This window comes from Pan troglodytes, chromosome 15 (genome assembly GCF_028858775.2).
Source record: "Pan troglodytes isolate AG18354 chromosome 15, NHGRI_mPanTro3-v2.0_pri, whole genome shotgun sequence".
NCBI classification, from domain to species: domain Eukaryota; kingdom Metazoa; phylum Chordata; class Mammalia; order Primates; family Hominidae; genus Pan; species Pan troglodytes.
Window position 1 is genome coordinate 59,754,185 of NC_072413.2, and position 13,251 is coordinate 59,767,435.

General features: G+C 41.7%; 1 protein-coding gene across 1 annotated transcript in view; it reads left to right on the top strand.

Moving 5' to 3' along the window:
* The first annotated feature begins 3,325 nt into the window (after positions 1–3,325).
* The window catches only part of SNAPC1 (small nuclear RNA activating complex polypeptide 1), a 33,049-nt gene continuing 23,123 nt past the window's right edge, over positions 3,326–13,251 (top strand). Inside the window, exons 1-4 of the mRNA XM_003339262.4 lie at positions 3,326–3,592; positions 7,905–8,064; positions 8,244–8,384; positions 9,353–9,457. Of these exons, the coding sequence (XP_003339310.1) occupies positions 3,465–3,592; positions 7,905–8,064; positions 8,244–8,384; positions 9,353–9,457 (534 nt within the window). The 5' untranslated portion in view covers positions 3,326–3,464. The remainder of the gene's footprint in view (positions 3,593–7,904; positions 8,065–8,243; positions 8,385–9,352; positions 9,458–13,251) is intronic.

Consider the following 13,251-nt stretch of genomic DNA (forward strand, 5'->3'; position numbering starts at 1 on the left):
CAGCCTGGGCAACAAGAATGAAACTCCATCTCAAAAAAAAAAAAAAAAAAAAAAGATGTTATTCCTTCCCAAATTGACTTACAGATTTAATGTAATTCAATTGAAATCCCAATGGCGCTATCAGAGAAATTTGACAAGTCAAATTTAAATGAAAAAGTGAAAATTCAAGAATAGTCAAGATACTCTGTAGTAATTAGAGTGTGGTGTTAGAGAAGTGAAATCTAAATGGAGCCTTGAAAGTAGATAACAACCCTAGGAGTAGACTGAAGCTGGAGCCGGCACTGAAGGGTCTCTTCCTGTGCCAGGCTTAACCACTTCAGTTTTAGAGGCTGGGAGGTTGAGGGATTTGTGGCCCGGGGGGCCCAAGTGTTTGGGTTGAGGGTAGTAAGGAGGCTTAGAGTGGTAACTGTTATACTAACAGTAATGTAAATACTGCACTATGGTTTGGTATTTTAATAACAGGTACAAAGCCATACAGTTGTGTACTGGTTGCAATTAGCCATGCAACTTGACATATAACAGAAGTGAATTTTGGGAAAGGATGGACTATTCAATAACAGATGCTGGAAAATTATACATATGGAAAATACATATACATACATATGGTTATACATATGGAAAAAAGTAAAATAGGATCCTTACACCATACATAGAAATAAATTTTTAGATGGATGACAGTAAATTAAAAGTGAAAGGTAATACTTTCAGAGTTTCTGAATAAAATTGCAGCAGACATGTTGGCAGTCTGTTCTGGTCTGAATGTCTCCCAAAATCAATGTGTTGAAACTTAATTAACAATGTGATAGCATTAAGAGGTAGGGCCTTAGCGGGTAATTAAGTCATGAGGACTCATGAATGGGATTAGTGATTTTATAAAAGGGCTGGAGGGAACTAGCTAGGCCTCTTTTGTCCTTCTGCTATTATGCCATGTGAGGACACAACAACAAGGTGCCATCTTGAAAGCAGAGAGCAGCCCTCACCAGGCACGGAATCTGCCAGCACCTTGATCTTAGATTTCCCAGCCTCCCAGAACTGTGAGAAATAAATTTCTGTTGTTTGTAAGCTACCTATTCTATGGTATTTTGTTATAGCAGCAGAAATGAGCTAATACATGGTCCAACAAAGACGTGTGCACCTCTTCCAGCGATTGAAACTATTGTTGGGGAGAGGTTGCCTAATTAGTGATGACGTTTCTCAGCCACCTTTGCACCTGAATGGGTCCATGTGACTGAATTCTGGCCAATGGAATGTGGACTGAAATGGTGTATAACAGTGCTTCTCAAATTATCTGTTGTAATGAACCATTTCCCAAATGGTTCCCCCAATCTATCATGGGGGAAATAATGCATTTTGGCTCACTGCAACCTCCGCCTCCTGGGTTCAAGTGGTTCTCCTGCCCCAGCCTTCCAAGTAGCTGGGATTACAGGCGCGCGCCACTACGCCTAGCTAATTTTTGTGTTTTTATTAGAGACAGGGTTTCACTATGTTGGTCAGGCTGGTCTCGAACTCTTGACCTGGTGATCCACCCACCTCGGCCTCCCAAAGTGCTGGGATTACAGGCGTGAGCCCCTGCGCCCAGCCGGTTGCAATACCATTTTCATAAAACTCAAAACCAACCACAACTAAAAAATATACCGTTTAAATATACATACCTATGTGATAAAATATATACATGAGAAAGAGAAACAAAATTCAAGGTAGTTATTTATTTATTTTTTGAGATTCGGTCTCACTCCGTAGCCCAGGATGGAGTGCAGTGGCACGATCTCGGCTCACCACTGCAACCTCTGTCTCCTGTAACCACCATCTCTCCCAGGCTCAATTGATCCTCCCACCTCAGCCTCCCGAGTAGCTGGGACTACAGGTGTGCACCACCATGCCCGGCTAATTTTCACCATGTTTCCCAGGCTGGTCTCCAACTCTTGGGCTTAAGCGATCCTCTTGCTTTTGTCTCCGAAAGTGTTGGGATTTCAGGCGTGAGCCACCGTGCCCAACCAGTAGTTGTGATTAAAGTAGGGTACAGTCAAAGGAATAGGTCAGAGGAGGAAATCGCAGATGGATGTGAAGGCGTTGGTAATGTTCTGGTTCCTACACAGGTGAAAGGTGTACAGGTGTTTAACTGCTATGCTTTTTATCTCACACATCGCATAAATTTTTCTGTGACATAAAATATTACATAACATTTAAAAGACAGGTCAAGAGGGCAGGGTGCAGTGGCTCACGCCTGTAATCCCAACACTTTGGGAGGCCGAGGGGAGCAGATCACCTGAGGTTAGCAGTTCGAGACCAGCCTGGCCAACATGGTGAAACCCTGTCACTACTAAAAATACAAACAAAACAAAACAAAACAAAATCCGGTTGGAGTGGTGCATGCCTGTAATCCCAGCTACTCGGGAGGCTGAGGCAGGAGAATCGCTTGAACTCGGGAGGCGGAGGTTGCAGTGAGCCGAGACCGCGCCACTGCACTCCGGCCTGGGCAACAAGAGCGAAACTCCGTCTCAAAACAAAAAACAAACAAATCCAAAAAACAAACAAACAAAAACAGGTCAAGGATCAGAAAAGTAAAGTGAGTTGACACTCCATTTACACACAGAAAGCCCAATGTTTTTCTATTATATCAGGATACCTCTTCTAAAGAATGATAGCATACCTTTCAATCAGAGAAATGGTCTAAAGTTCAAAATGTTACTCCATAGCTAGCTCCTGGAGGAAGGAAGCTAGGTGGCAGCGTGTACACAAAAAGACAATTCATCCAAATAATAATATAACAAGTAGGTATTTTCTGCTAAGTACTATGTAGCACAGGGGTGAATGCGTGGCAGGGCAGGAGGAGGGCTGTTTACAAGAGAGTATGAAATGCAGCTCTTCTTTTCAAGAGTGGTTGCAGAATACCAGGGCTACAAAGAGAGGGCCGCACATTAAGCATCGTATTATGTGGGTACAGAGTATTAGGGTTCTCGATGACCAGAAGGAGAATGAGTGCAGTTTGTTTCCTAGCAAGCCCTCTTTAGCTTCTCAAGTGGGAGTGGGGTTGGGGTTGGGACTGTTCTTTCCTAGCTCAAAAGTTCACTTATGTCACACTAGGGTCAGTTTAAAGGAGAGTGCTAGTAAGGGTAAAGTCAAGTTACATAACCTAGCGGAAAACGAAGACCTAAAACCGCTCGAGAACAAACACAACACTTTAGACGTAAACCTCTTCCAAAGAAGGGTGGATCTTAGCACTCTGGGTGAAAGCAATCTCAGCCAGTAAAACATCAGAACGCTTTCACGCACGCGCAGTAAGCACACGACCAGTGGCAAGAGCCCGGATAAAGGCGGAGCTAAAGGTGCCGGATAATGCGTCACGGAGCGCGTGTGCGCACGCCGTAGGGGGCGGGCCGTTCGGGCTTGGTTTCCTGGGTGACCACCGCTGGCTAGTCCGTTAGAGGCGTGCGGGCTGCGGAGGCGTGCGGGCTTCGGGTGCCATGGGGACTCCTCCCGGCCTGCAGACCGACTGCGAGGCGCTGCTCAGCCGCTTCCAGGAGACGGACAGTGTACGCTTCGAGGACTTCACGGAGCTCTGGAGAAACATGAAGTTCGGGACTATCTTCTGGTGGGTGTTTCTTGTCCACCAACCCGCCTCTCCCTGCCCGCAGGTGGTGTAGAAAGTTGCCTCCTTCCCGGCGCTATTGCACTTGCGAAGGGCTGAGAAGAGCGGCAGTCACCGAAGGTTGCCTCCATCACTCCTGGACCTTCCCCTGTGCTCAGGCAACGCGCTTTCCCTGCTCTATTTCATTGTGCCCTGATGGTTGTTGCGGCCTCCTCCCAAATATGCGTCTCTGCCTGGCCTCCCTTCTAAACTCCTCTCTCCCATCTCCACCCTGACCCAGGCCACTATCATTTGCCCTTCCCCAGTCTTGTTCTAGGACCTCATGTTTAAAAACACACAAGCAAAAACAAAACCCTTCAAGATTGAATTAATTTTTCCTACAACAACCAAAGTTGTCCTTTTTTTTTTTTTTTTTTTTTGAGACGGAGTCTCCTTTTGTCGCCCAGGCTGGAGTACAATGGCGCGTTCTCGGCTCAGTGCAACCCTTCGCCTCTCAGGTTCAAGTGATTCTCCTGCCTCAACCTCCGGAGTAGCTGGGATTACAGGTGCCCGGCACCACGCCCGGTTAATTTTTTGTATTTTTAGTAGAGACGGGGTTTTACTATGTTGGCCAGACTGGTCTCGAACTCCTGACCTCGTGATCCGCCCGCCTCGGCCTCCCAAAGCGCTAGGATTACAGGAGTGAGCCACCGCGCCCGGCCCAAAAGTTGTTTTTCAAAAGTGCAAATTTGATTATGTCACTCCCCGACTTATTACTCTGTAGTGGTGCCCATTGCCTTTGGGATAACGCTTGAATTCTCTGATTTGCCAAGACCATTCCTCACTGGCCTTTGCCTATCTCTCCAGCTTCGCCTGCCAGTCCCCTCCATGCACTCACTTTCTTGCTCCAGCAGCTGCTTTTTTTTTTTTTTTTTTTTTTTTTTTGGGGGCCCTCTGCAGGCTTTTCCTAATCCTGGAGTTTCCACCGCAACTCTCTTGTTTTGTCCACCTTATTCTTCACTCAGGGTTAAGCTCAAATGACTTCCTCGGGGGAAGTCTTTTTTGCTCTTCTAGACTGAGTACGCTGTTCATGTTTTTTCCCCCCATAGCACCCTGTTTTTATTTTATGTCACCGCTTTCCACATTTTGTTGTAATGGTATAGTTGAAAAGGCAGTGTGGGATTGTTAAGGGCATAGGTTATGGAACCCAATTGGCTGCATTTGATTGCAGGGTCCGCTATGACTTGGGGCAAGTTACTTGAGTTTCCATATCTGTAAAATAGAGGCATTGATAAACCTCATAGTAGTTGTGAAGATTAAATGAGCTGATATATCAGAAATACATTCTAAGTGCTCAATAAATGTTCATTATTATTATTATTTTTTCTTGAGACATAGTCTTGCTCTGTCACCCAGGCTGGAGTGTAATGGTGCGATATCCTATCACTGCAACCTCCACCTCCCGGGTTCAAGAGATTCTCCTGCCTCAGCCTCCCGAGTAGCTGGGACTACGGCTTGTGCCACCAAGCCTGGCTAATTTTTGTATTTTTAGTAGAGACGGGATTTCACCATGTTGGCCAGGCTGGTCAAATGTTCATTATTACTGCCGTTTTAAAAATTTTCCTTTGACTAGACTGACCTCTGTGAGGACAGTGAGTGGATGAATCTATTTTTATTACGATAGTACATATAATATTAAAAAGGCGAAATAACTGATTTTCTGAATGAGTTAAACCTTATGATTAAAACTTTTTCTGAACAAAATGTAAAAACTCATTTTCTCTCTGTCAGTGTAAGCAAATTAACTTTGTAGTTTTTTAAATTGCAAGGAATGGAGGATGAAGAGCTGTTTGTTGTACAGTTAATAAAAGGAGAGAGACTATTTTTTTTTAAATGGCTACTACATGCCATTTATTTATAGCTTTATTTATTGCGTAAGACAGTTATAAAAAGCAGGTATAATTATCCTTGTTTTATAGATGAGGAAATTAAGGCTTAAAGAGGTTAAGTAATTTCTCCACCATTACAAAGATAGTGGATTGTAGAGCAGATGTTGGAAACTATGTATCTGCCTGTTTCTTGGAAACTATGTATCTGCCTGTTTCTAAAATCCGCTAATATTCCACTGTACCACTTCTTGGGGGGAAAAATGCATTTAAGGAAAAAGCTAAAAATGTAACATTTACATTTTCTAGTAGGGAGAACCTAAAATGATAAAAGAAGCAGGAATCACTAGAGTGGTGGATTTTCTTGAGGAATTACTTTGGTTACCGTAACTAGAGTAGGCATTTTGTATTCTTTTCCTATATTTATTATTTGAAGACCCAAAATGTCCTTCTACTACCCCCTTCCCTTCCACCCCTGCATTGTAATCAGATATAATAGAGCCCGTGTTTATGGCTGCAGGGCAAATGTCTTTATTGTTTGTTGCTGGTTTTAAAGTAAAAGTTCTACATATTTATATTTGTATAGCGTATTAGTCACTCGCATCAACACTTTGAGACATTTATTTTAGCTAATGTTTTGTTTAAAATCTGGCATTTTTTATCTACTAATTTCAGGTCTTACATAGAAACCTATAATATGCACAAATGTGGCTTCATTGTTTTATCCAAAGTGGTAAGAAGACTGTTACATTGACTTTTTTAAGGCCTTGTTTTTAAAAATTTTTTGTTAACTTAGCACAGCAGAACAGTTTCAGATAGTTTATTCATTATGCTGTTTATATCCACAGAAAATATATGTGAACCTCGAAAATTTGAGACAGGTCTCAGTTAATTTAGAAAGGTTATTTTGCCAAGGTTGAGGACGCGCCCGTGACACAGCCTCAGGAAGTCGTGTTGACATGCGCCCAAGGTGGTCAGGGCACAGCTTGGTTTTGTACATTTAGGGAGACATGAGACATCAATCAATATATGCAAGAAGTACGTTGGTTCGGTCTGGAAAGGCGGGACAACTTGAAGCAAAGGCAGGAAGACTGGAAGTGGGGAGGGAGCTTTCAGGTCACAGATTGGTGATACACAAATGCTTGCGTTCTTTTGAGTTTCTGATTAGCTTTTCCAAAGGAGGCAAATCAGATATGCATCTATCTCAGTGAGCAGAGAAGTCACTTTGAATAGAATGGGAGAGGTTTGCCCTAAGCAGCTTCCAGCTTGAGTTTTCCTTAGTGATCTTGGGTGCCCAAGATACTTTCCTTTCATGTACATTTTCTATGTTATTTCATTGATTGATTGCCAGCAAAGCCTTGTTGCTCTCTTGGATGTTTGGACAAAGCTTTTGGTTGTATGCTGGAGTATGCTCTTCTCCCTTCCTCCTCCTTTCTTCTGATGAGCTTGCAGTGCTCTGGACAATTAGGAGTGCGGGTTACTTTGTGCTGTTTCTCTTTTTCACCTCGGCTTCGCAAGGACAGAGGAGATTTAGTGCAAATCCCTGAGAGTATTGGAGAAAATGTTCATTAGGTAAAAAGTAAAGTAGAGGTTCCGCTTCAAAGAGTTTCCTCCCCATCTAATTAAGACTAAATAGTAACTTATCTTAGAAGCAAGATTTATTCAAAGACCTGTGCTAACATTCTTAAATATCTGCTAGCCGTAATAAAGAAATCAGTGTATTTTATGTTCTTAGCTCCCACAATTTAGCCTAAATATTTGCCATGGCGTGCTTATACTGGTCCAAGCAAGCATTAAGTCATAGCCTGTTCTTCTTCCTTATTTAAAAGTGTTTTTACCTTTCTCAGCATTCCACAAGTTACTTCAAGTTCTAAGTTGCTAGTCAATGAAGACAGATACAGAATGTGAAGTCCCGTTCCAGCCAATAGAAACCGGACACAGCAGTAAAGTAGATGTGTCAAGTTATAAATGACCCTGTCTCCTTTGTTCAGTGTAGCAAAACTGCTGGCGACTGTACCCTTTTGTGCAGAAAGTAAAAAAATGGCCTTGCTGAAGAAATAAAATTTATGTTCAAGTGATACTTCTTTATAGCACCAAAGAACAAGCATTTTTGGCAATTGTATATTAAAATGCACATAGTTCTGTAACATAACCATGATTATTTTAACATTATGGGTTTTAAATATTTAACCAGTAATAATTTGAAACCCCTTCCTTCTTGCTCTTCAATTTGGCAAGTAAAGTTGATGCTTTTGGAAGCTGCGTCATGTTTACCTAGTAGTTGCCTTTGCCTTGGTGTAAAATTATCTCTTTGTGCTTGAATCATGAAAGAATCGGGTATGGAATCCTCATCAAATTATAACTACCGTTTAAACAAGTATATACTTTTGGCTTTTGTTCATTACTTATTCACTTAATGAGTCGTAATATATTTTCTCTCTGTTTATTAGTGGCAGAATGAGAAATTTAGAAAAGAACATGTTTACAAAAGAAGCTTTAGCTTTGGCTTGGCGATATTTTTTACCTCCATACACCTTCCAGATCAGAGTTGGTGCTTTGTATCTGCTATATGGATTATATAATACCCAACTGTGTCAACCAAAACAAAAGGTAATACTTAGTGAGTTATTTTTCCTTAGCAGAAATGTAAAACAAGTACCATATTTTTATAATAAATATTATATGATTAAATATGATTTAAATAAAATGCCAGTATTTTAAAATTATAATATGTTTGTGAAAAAATATTTACATTTAGTACAACGTTTTTTTTTTCTTCCTGGTTGCAGATCAGAGTTGCCCTGAAGGATTGGGATGAAGTTTTAAAATTTCAGCAAGATTTAGTAAATGCACAGCATTTTGATGCAGCTTATATTTTTAGGAAGCTACGACTAGACAGAGCATTTCACTTTACAGCAATGCCCAAATTGGTATGTTGCCTAAAATAATTTGTTTTTTTCAAAATGAGCAATTATACTTTATTGTCCATAAAACCTCTCAATCTCCAGAAAATGGAATAAGTATTGATAGTGTTCAAGACTTTTAGCTTTTTTTTTTTTTTAGACAGAGTCTTGCTCTGTCGCCCAGGCTGGAGTGCAGTGGCACCATCTCGGCTGACTGCAACCTCCGCCTCCAGGGTTCAGGCAATTCTCCTGTCTCAGTCTCCTGAGTAGCTGGGACTACAGGCACCCTCCACCACGCCTAGCTAATTTCTGTATTTTTAGTAGAGATGGGGTTTCACCATATTGGTCAGGCTGGTCTTGAACTCCTGACCTCAGGTGATCCACCCGCCTCAGCCTCCCAAAGTGCTGCTCACCTCAGGTGAGCCACCATGCCCGGCCTTGTAGCTTTTTTAAAATAGGAGAAGGTATTTTCTAATTACTACTTTTTTTTCTGCAAGCAAAAATTTAGCCTTTGCTTTTTAAATGCAGTGTATCTGGGTGCCACATATTAAGCGAACTGTTTTGAGAACAAATTAGATTTGGCATCTGCATTTGCTCACGTCTCAAACATCAGAGGAGGTTACTGAAAGACGTACAAAATTGTTAAAAATTCTTTGGTGAAAAGTTGAAACTTCTAATAGCATTTGTTTTTTTTTAATCTAGTGGTAATTGAGACACTAGGTTGAAGAGCACTAGTTCTGGTTCTGCCATTAGCTGGCAAATTATGTAATTTCTGTCTTATCTGAATTTGTAGGCATGTGGCATGGCATGTGAAAGGATACTTCACAAGTCTAACAGTCTTTGGAACGTGGATATTTAACAGATGTACCCTTACAGTTGCTTTTGTTTTATCTGTGTTTACTTATAGACAATTTTTAGTGCTGGCTTATATTTCAATACTTTTAACAATACTGTTTAAAAGATACTCATTTAAAAAGACACGTATTATCACATAGCTGTCATATAGGATGAAGAAAAAAATTCACCGAGCTGAAGTTACAGAAGAATTTAAGGACCCAAGTGATCGTGTGATGAAACTTATCACTTCTGATGTATTAGAGGTAAATTTTCTTTTATGCTCTTGAAAATTTTTAAAAATTGTTTTATTGCCAACTACATATTGAGGTTATACCTTCATCTACTGGATACTGATTTTTCTAATGATTTTAACCACTCTAGGATGCTATTTCTCTAGAGTATCAGACATAAAATAGCCTAAATATATCAAGGCTTACAAATCTTGAAATAGTGTGAGAAAAAAAGATGTAGAAGACTGGACCTGGACTGAAGATGTGTGGATTCTGTTACTAAAACTATTGTTTGTATTTGACTTTAGTTAGGTCATAAAACAAGAGTTTAAAGTGACTTTACTTACTTTTTTAAAAAAACAATATACATGACCAGGCATGGTGGCTCACACCTGTAATCTCAGCACTTTGGGAGGCCGAGGTGGGTGGATCACGAAGTCAGGAGTTTGAGACTAGCCTGGCCAACATGGTGAAATCCTGTCTCTACTAAAAATACAAAAGTTAGCTGGGCGTGGTGGCGCACGTCTGTAGTCCCAGCTACTGGGGAGGCTGAGGCTGGAGAATCACAAACCCCGGAGGTAGAGGTTGCAGTGAGCTGAGATCGCACTGCTGCACTCCAGCCTGGGCAACAGAGCAAGATTCCGTTTTGAAAAACAAAAAAACCAATGTGCATTTATTTCCTGAGGTTTTTTTTTTTTTCACATGGAGTCTTGCTCTGTCACCCAGGCTGGAGTGTAGTGGCGCGATCTCAGCTCATTGTAACCTCCGCCTCCCAGGTTCAAGCAGTTCTCCTGCCTCAACCTCCCGAGTAGCTGGGACCACAGGCGTGTGCCACCATGCCCGGCTGATTTTTTGTATTTTTGGTAGAGACAGGGTTTTGCCGTGTTAGCCAGGATGGTCTCGATCTCCTGACCTGGTAATCTGCCCACCTCCGTCTCCCAAAGTGCTGGGATTACAGGCGTGAGCCACTGCACCCAGCCTACTTCCTGAGTTTTAACATTTATTTTAAAACCCACCATTGAAAACAGTGAGTCTATTTTGATAATATATTTTCGTATTTTGTTTGAGTGTACAGTATTGAGAAAAATCTTATGCATGGATAAGTAGTGTTACAAATCTTTTTAAGCATGAGTAGAAAAGCATTGCTTTGAGGTTGAAACAAAATCTCAGTACAGGGTTACAGGCTTCTAAATCAATGATATTTCAAAAGAACATATAGAGAGGAGACGAGGGGGTAAGGGGACACTTTGGTCATGCTTTTAAATTTTCTTTAAGCCTAAATGTCTCCCTCATTACTATTAGGATTATAATATTTTATTTCATTTGGTTGTTCTGCAAATTGAAATGAGGTGATGCCTAAATAGTGCTGAGTGTGGTATATTACACACAGTATATACCCTTAATAAATGTTAATTCCCTTTTTCTCCAGCCCTACTCAGTCTTTTCTTGTATTACAATTGAAAGACAGGGATCAGATCTTAGATTTACTCAAATGTTTGTTTAGATGCCCCCATGTTCTTTTTTTTTTTTTTTTTCTTTTCCCTGACACAGCATCTTCCTCTGTCACCCAGGCTGGAATGTAGTGGCACGATCTTGGCTTGCAGCAACCTCTGCCTCCTAGTTTCAAGTGATTCTTGTGTCTCAACCCACCGAGTAGCTGGGATTACAGTTGTGCACCACCATGCCCAACTAATTTTTTCTATTTTTAATAGAGGTGAGGTTTCACTGTGTTGACCAGGTTGGTCTTGAACTCCTGGCCTCAAGCGATCTGCCTGCATTAGCCTCCTAAAGTGGTGAGTTTACAGGTGTGAGCCACTGTGCCTGGTCACCCCCACATTGCAATAGCATCAGCCTGTCAGGTTGTTTGTAATTCAGGTAGCAAATTGATTTTTGGGAGCACTCTGGGTCTGTTCTGTAAAGTAACTTTATTTTTGAGCAAGGATCCTTAATCTCTGGCCTGGAGATGGACCATGTCCCCTCTCCCCCACCACATTGTATGAAAAATTGATGTCATACATATGGATCCTTTTTTTTTTTGAGATAGATTCTCACTCTGTAGCCCAAGTTGGAGTGCAGTGGCGCAATTTTGGCTCACTGCAACCTGCAACCTCTGCCTCCAGGGCTCAAGTGATACTCATGCCTCAGCCTCTCGAGTAGCTGGGACTACAGGTACGCACCACCACACTCGGCTAATTTTTTGTATTTTAGTAGAGATGGGGTTTCACCATGTTGCCCAGGGTGGTCTCAAACTCCTGAGCTCAGGCGATCCGCTCGCCTCGGCCTCCCAAAGTACCGCAATTACAGACATGAGCCACCCCACCCAGCTCATATGGATACATTTTTAGGGTGAGGTACTGTAATTATCCTCAGATTCTCAAAGGTGTTCATGTCCCCCAAAAAGGTTAAGAATTACTGTATTACAAGGAACTGAATATTCTTCAATATCTGAAGACATAGTATAATGCAGGAACTCTGGGAAAATATTTTGTGTAGATTGTTTTACTTCTACAACATTTCTGCAAAATAAGTGTTTTTAAACATTTTTAATTACTATTTTTAAAAGTAGGGGTTTTTATCCGTGATTTAAAGTTGAGGAAACTGAGTTACAGAGACTAGGTTAGGAAGTAATGGAGCTAAGCTTCATACTCAGTTCTGTATGGCTGCGGTGCCTGTTTGTTGGACAGCAAAGGACTGGTCTGAGGTGGGACTGGGGTTAAAAATTTGTCATTCAACAAACAAGTGTAACAAGAACTAGGATTTTTTTTTTTCCCTCTAGCAGCTTAGTGAGAAAGAGGTAGGAGAGAGTTTATGTAGAAAACTAAATAAGATAAAAGTACTTTGTATAATAGAAGGAATTTGTATTTTGTCTTTTTGGCAGAGGGGAGTCGTAAAGTTTTAGAGATTGGAGAGACATTATGTTTGGAGTTGAGGTAAGGAGCTAGTTAGAGGGAATGGTTGTATATAGGAGAGGTAGCGAGCAAGGTTCCTGCTATGGAGGAGGTGGGTGTGTCTGCGATTGAGAGTCCATGGAGGGAGTAGCCTTGAGCAGAAGGCATACTTTTTCCTTTGAAACTTGAGGAAAGAAGGTGAGAATGGATTTTTATAAATCTTTGTGTAGAGGAGAAATAGAAGGCAAACAGACCTGATTGCCTGAACTTTAAGAGAGCATCATGGGGATCAGGGAACTGAGAGTGGAAAATGTTTGGAATAGCGGTTGTGGAGAATGGAAGAAAGATTTCGGGATACCAGAAAGTTGAGAAATGCTGATGTGAATCATGAAGAGAGAGGCATAGGACATTTTCAAACAGCAAGACATTATTCTTATCAATATTCTAATGAAAAAAGATGATCTGAACCCAGTTGGTTACAATTTCTTTTTTTTTAATTTTTGAGACTGGATCTTGCTTCATCACCGTGGCTGGAGTGCAGTGCCGTGATCGTAGCTCACTGCACCCTCAGTCTCCTGGGCTTAAGTGATCCTCCCACTTCAGCCTCCTGAGTAGCTAGGCCCTCACCACCATGCTGGCTAATTTTTTTTTTTCCGAGACGGTGTCTTGCTCTGTGTCCCAGGCTGGAGTGCAGTGGTATGATCTTGGCTCACTGCAACTGCCACCCAGGTTCAAGCGATTCTCCTGCCTTAGCCTCCTGAATACCTGGGATTACAGGCACGTGCCACCACGCTGGGCTAATCTTTGTATTTTTAGCAGAGGCAGGGTTTCGGCATCTTGGCCAGGCTGGTCTTGAACTCCTGACCTCGTGATCCACCCACCTTGGCCTCCCAAAGTGCTGGGATTATAGGTGTGAATCACTACGCCTGGCCCATGCTG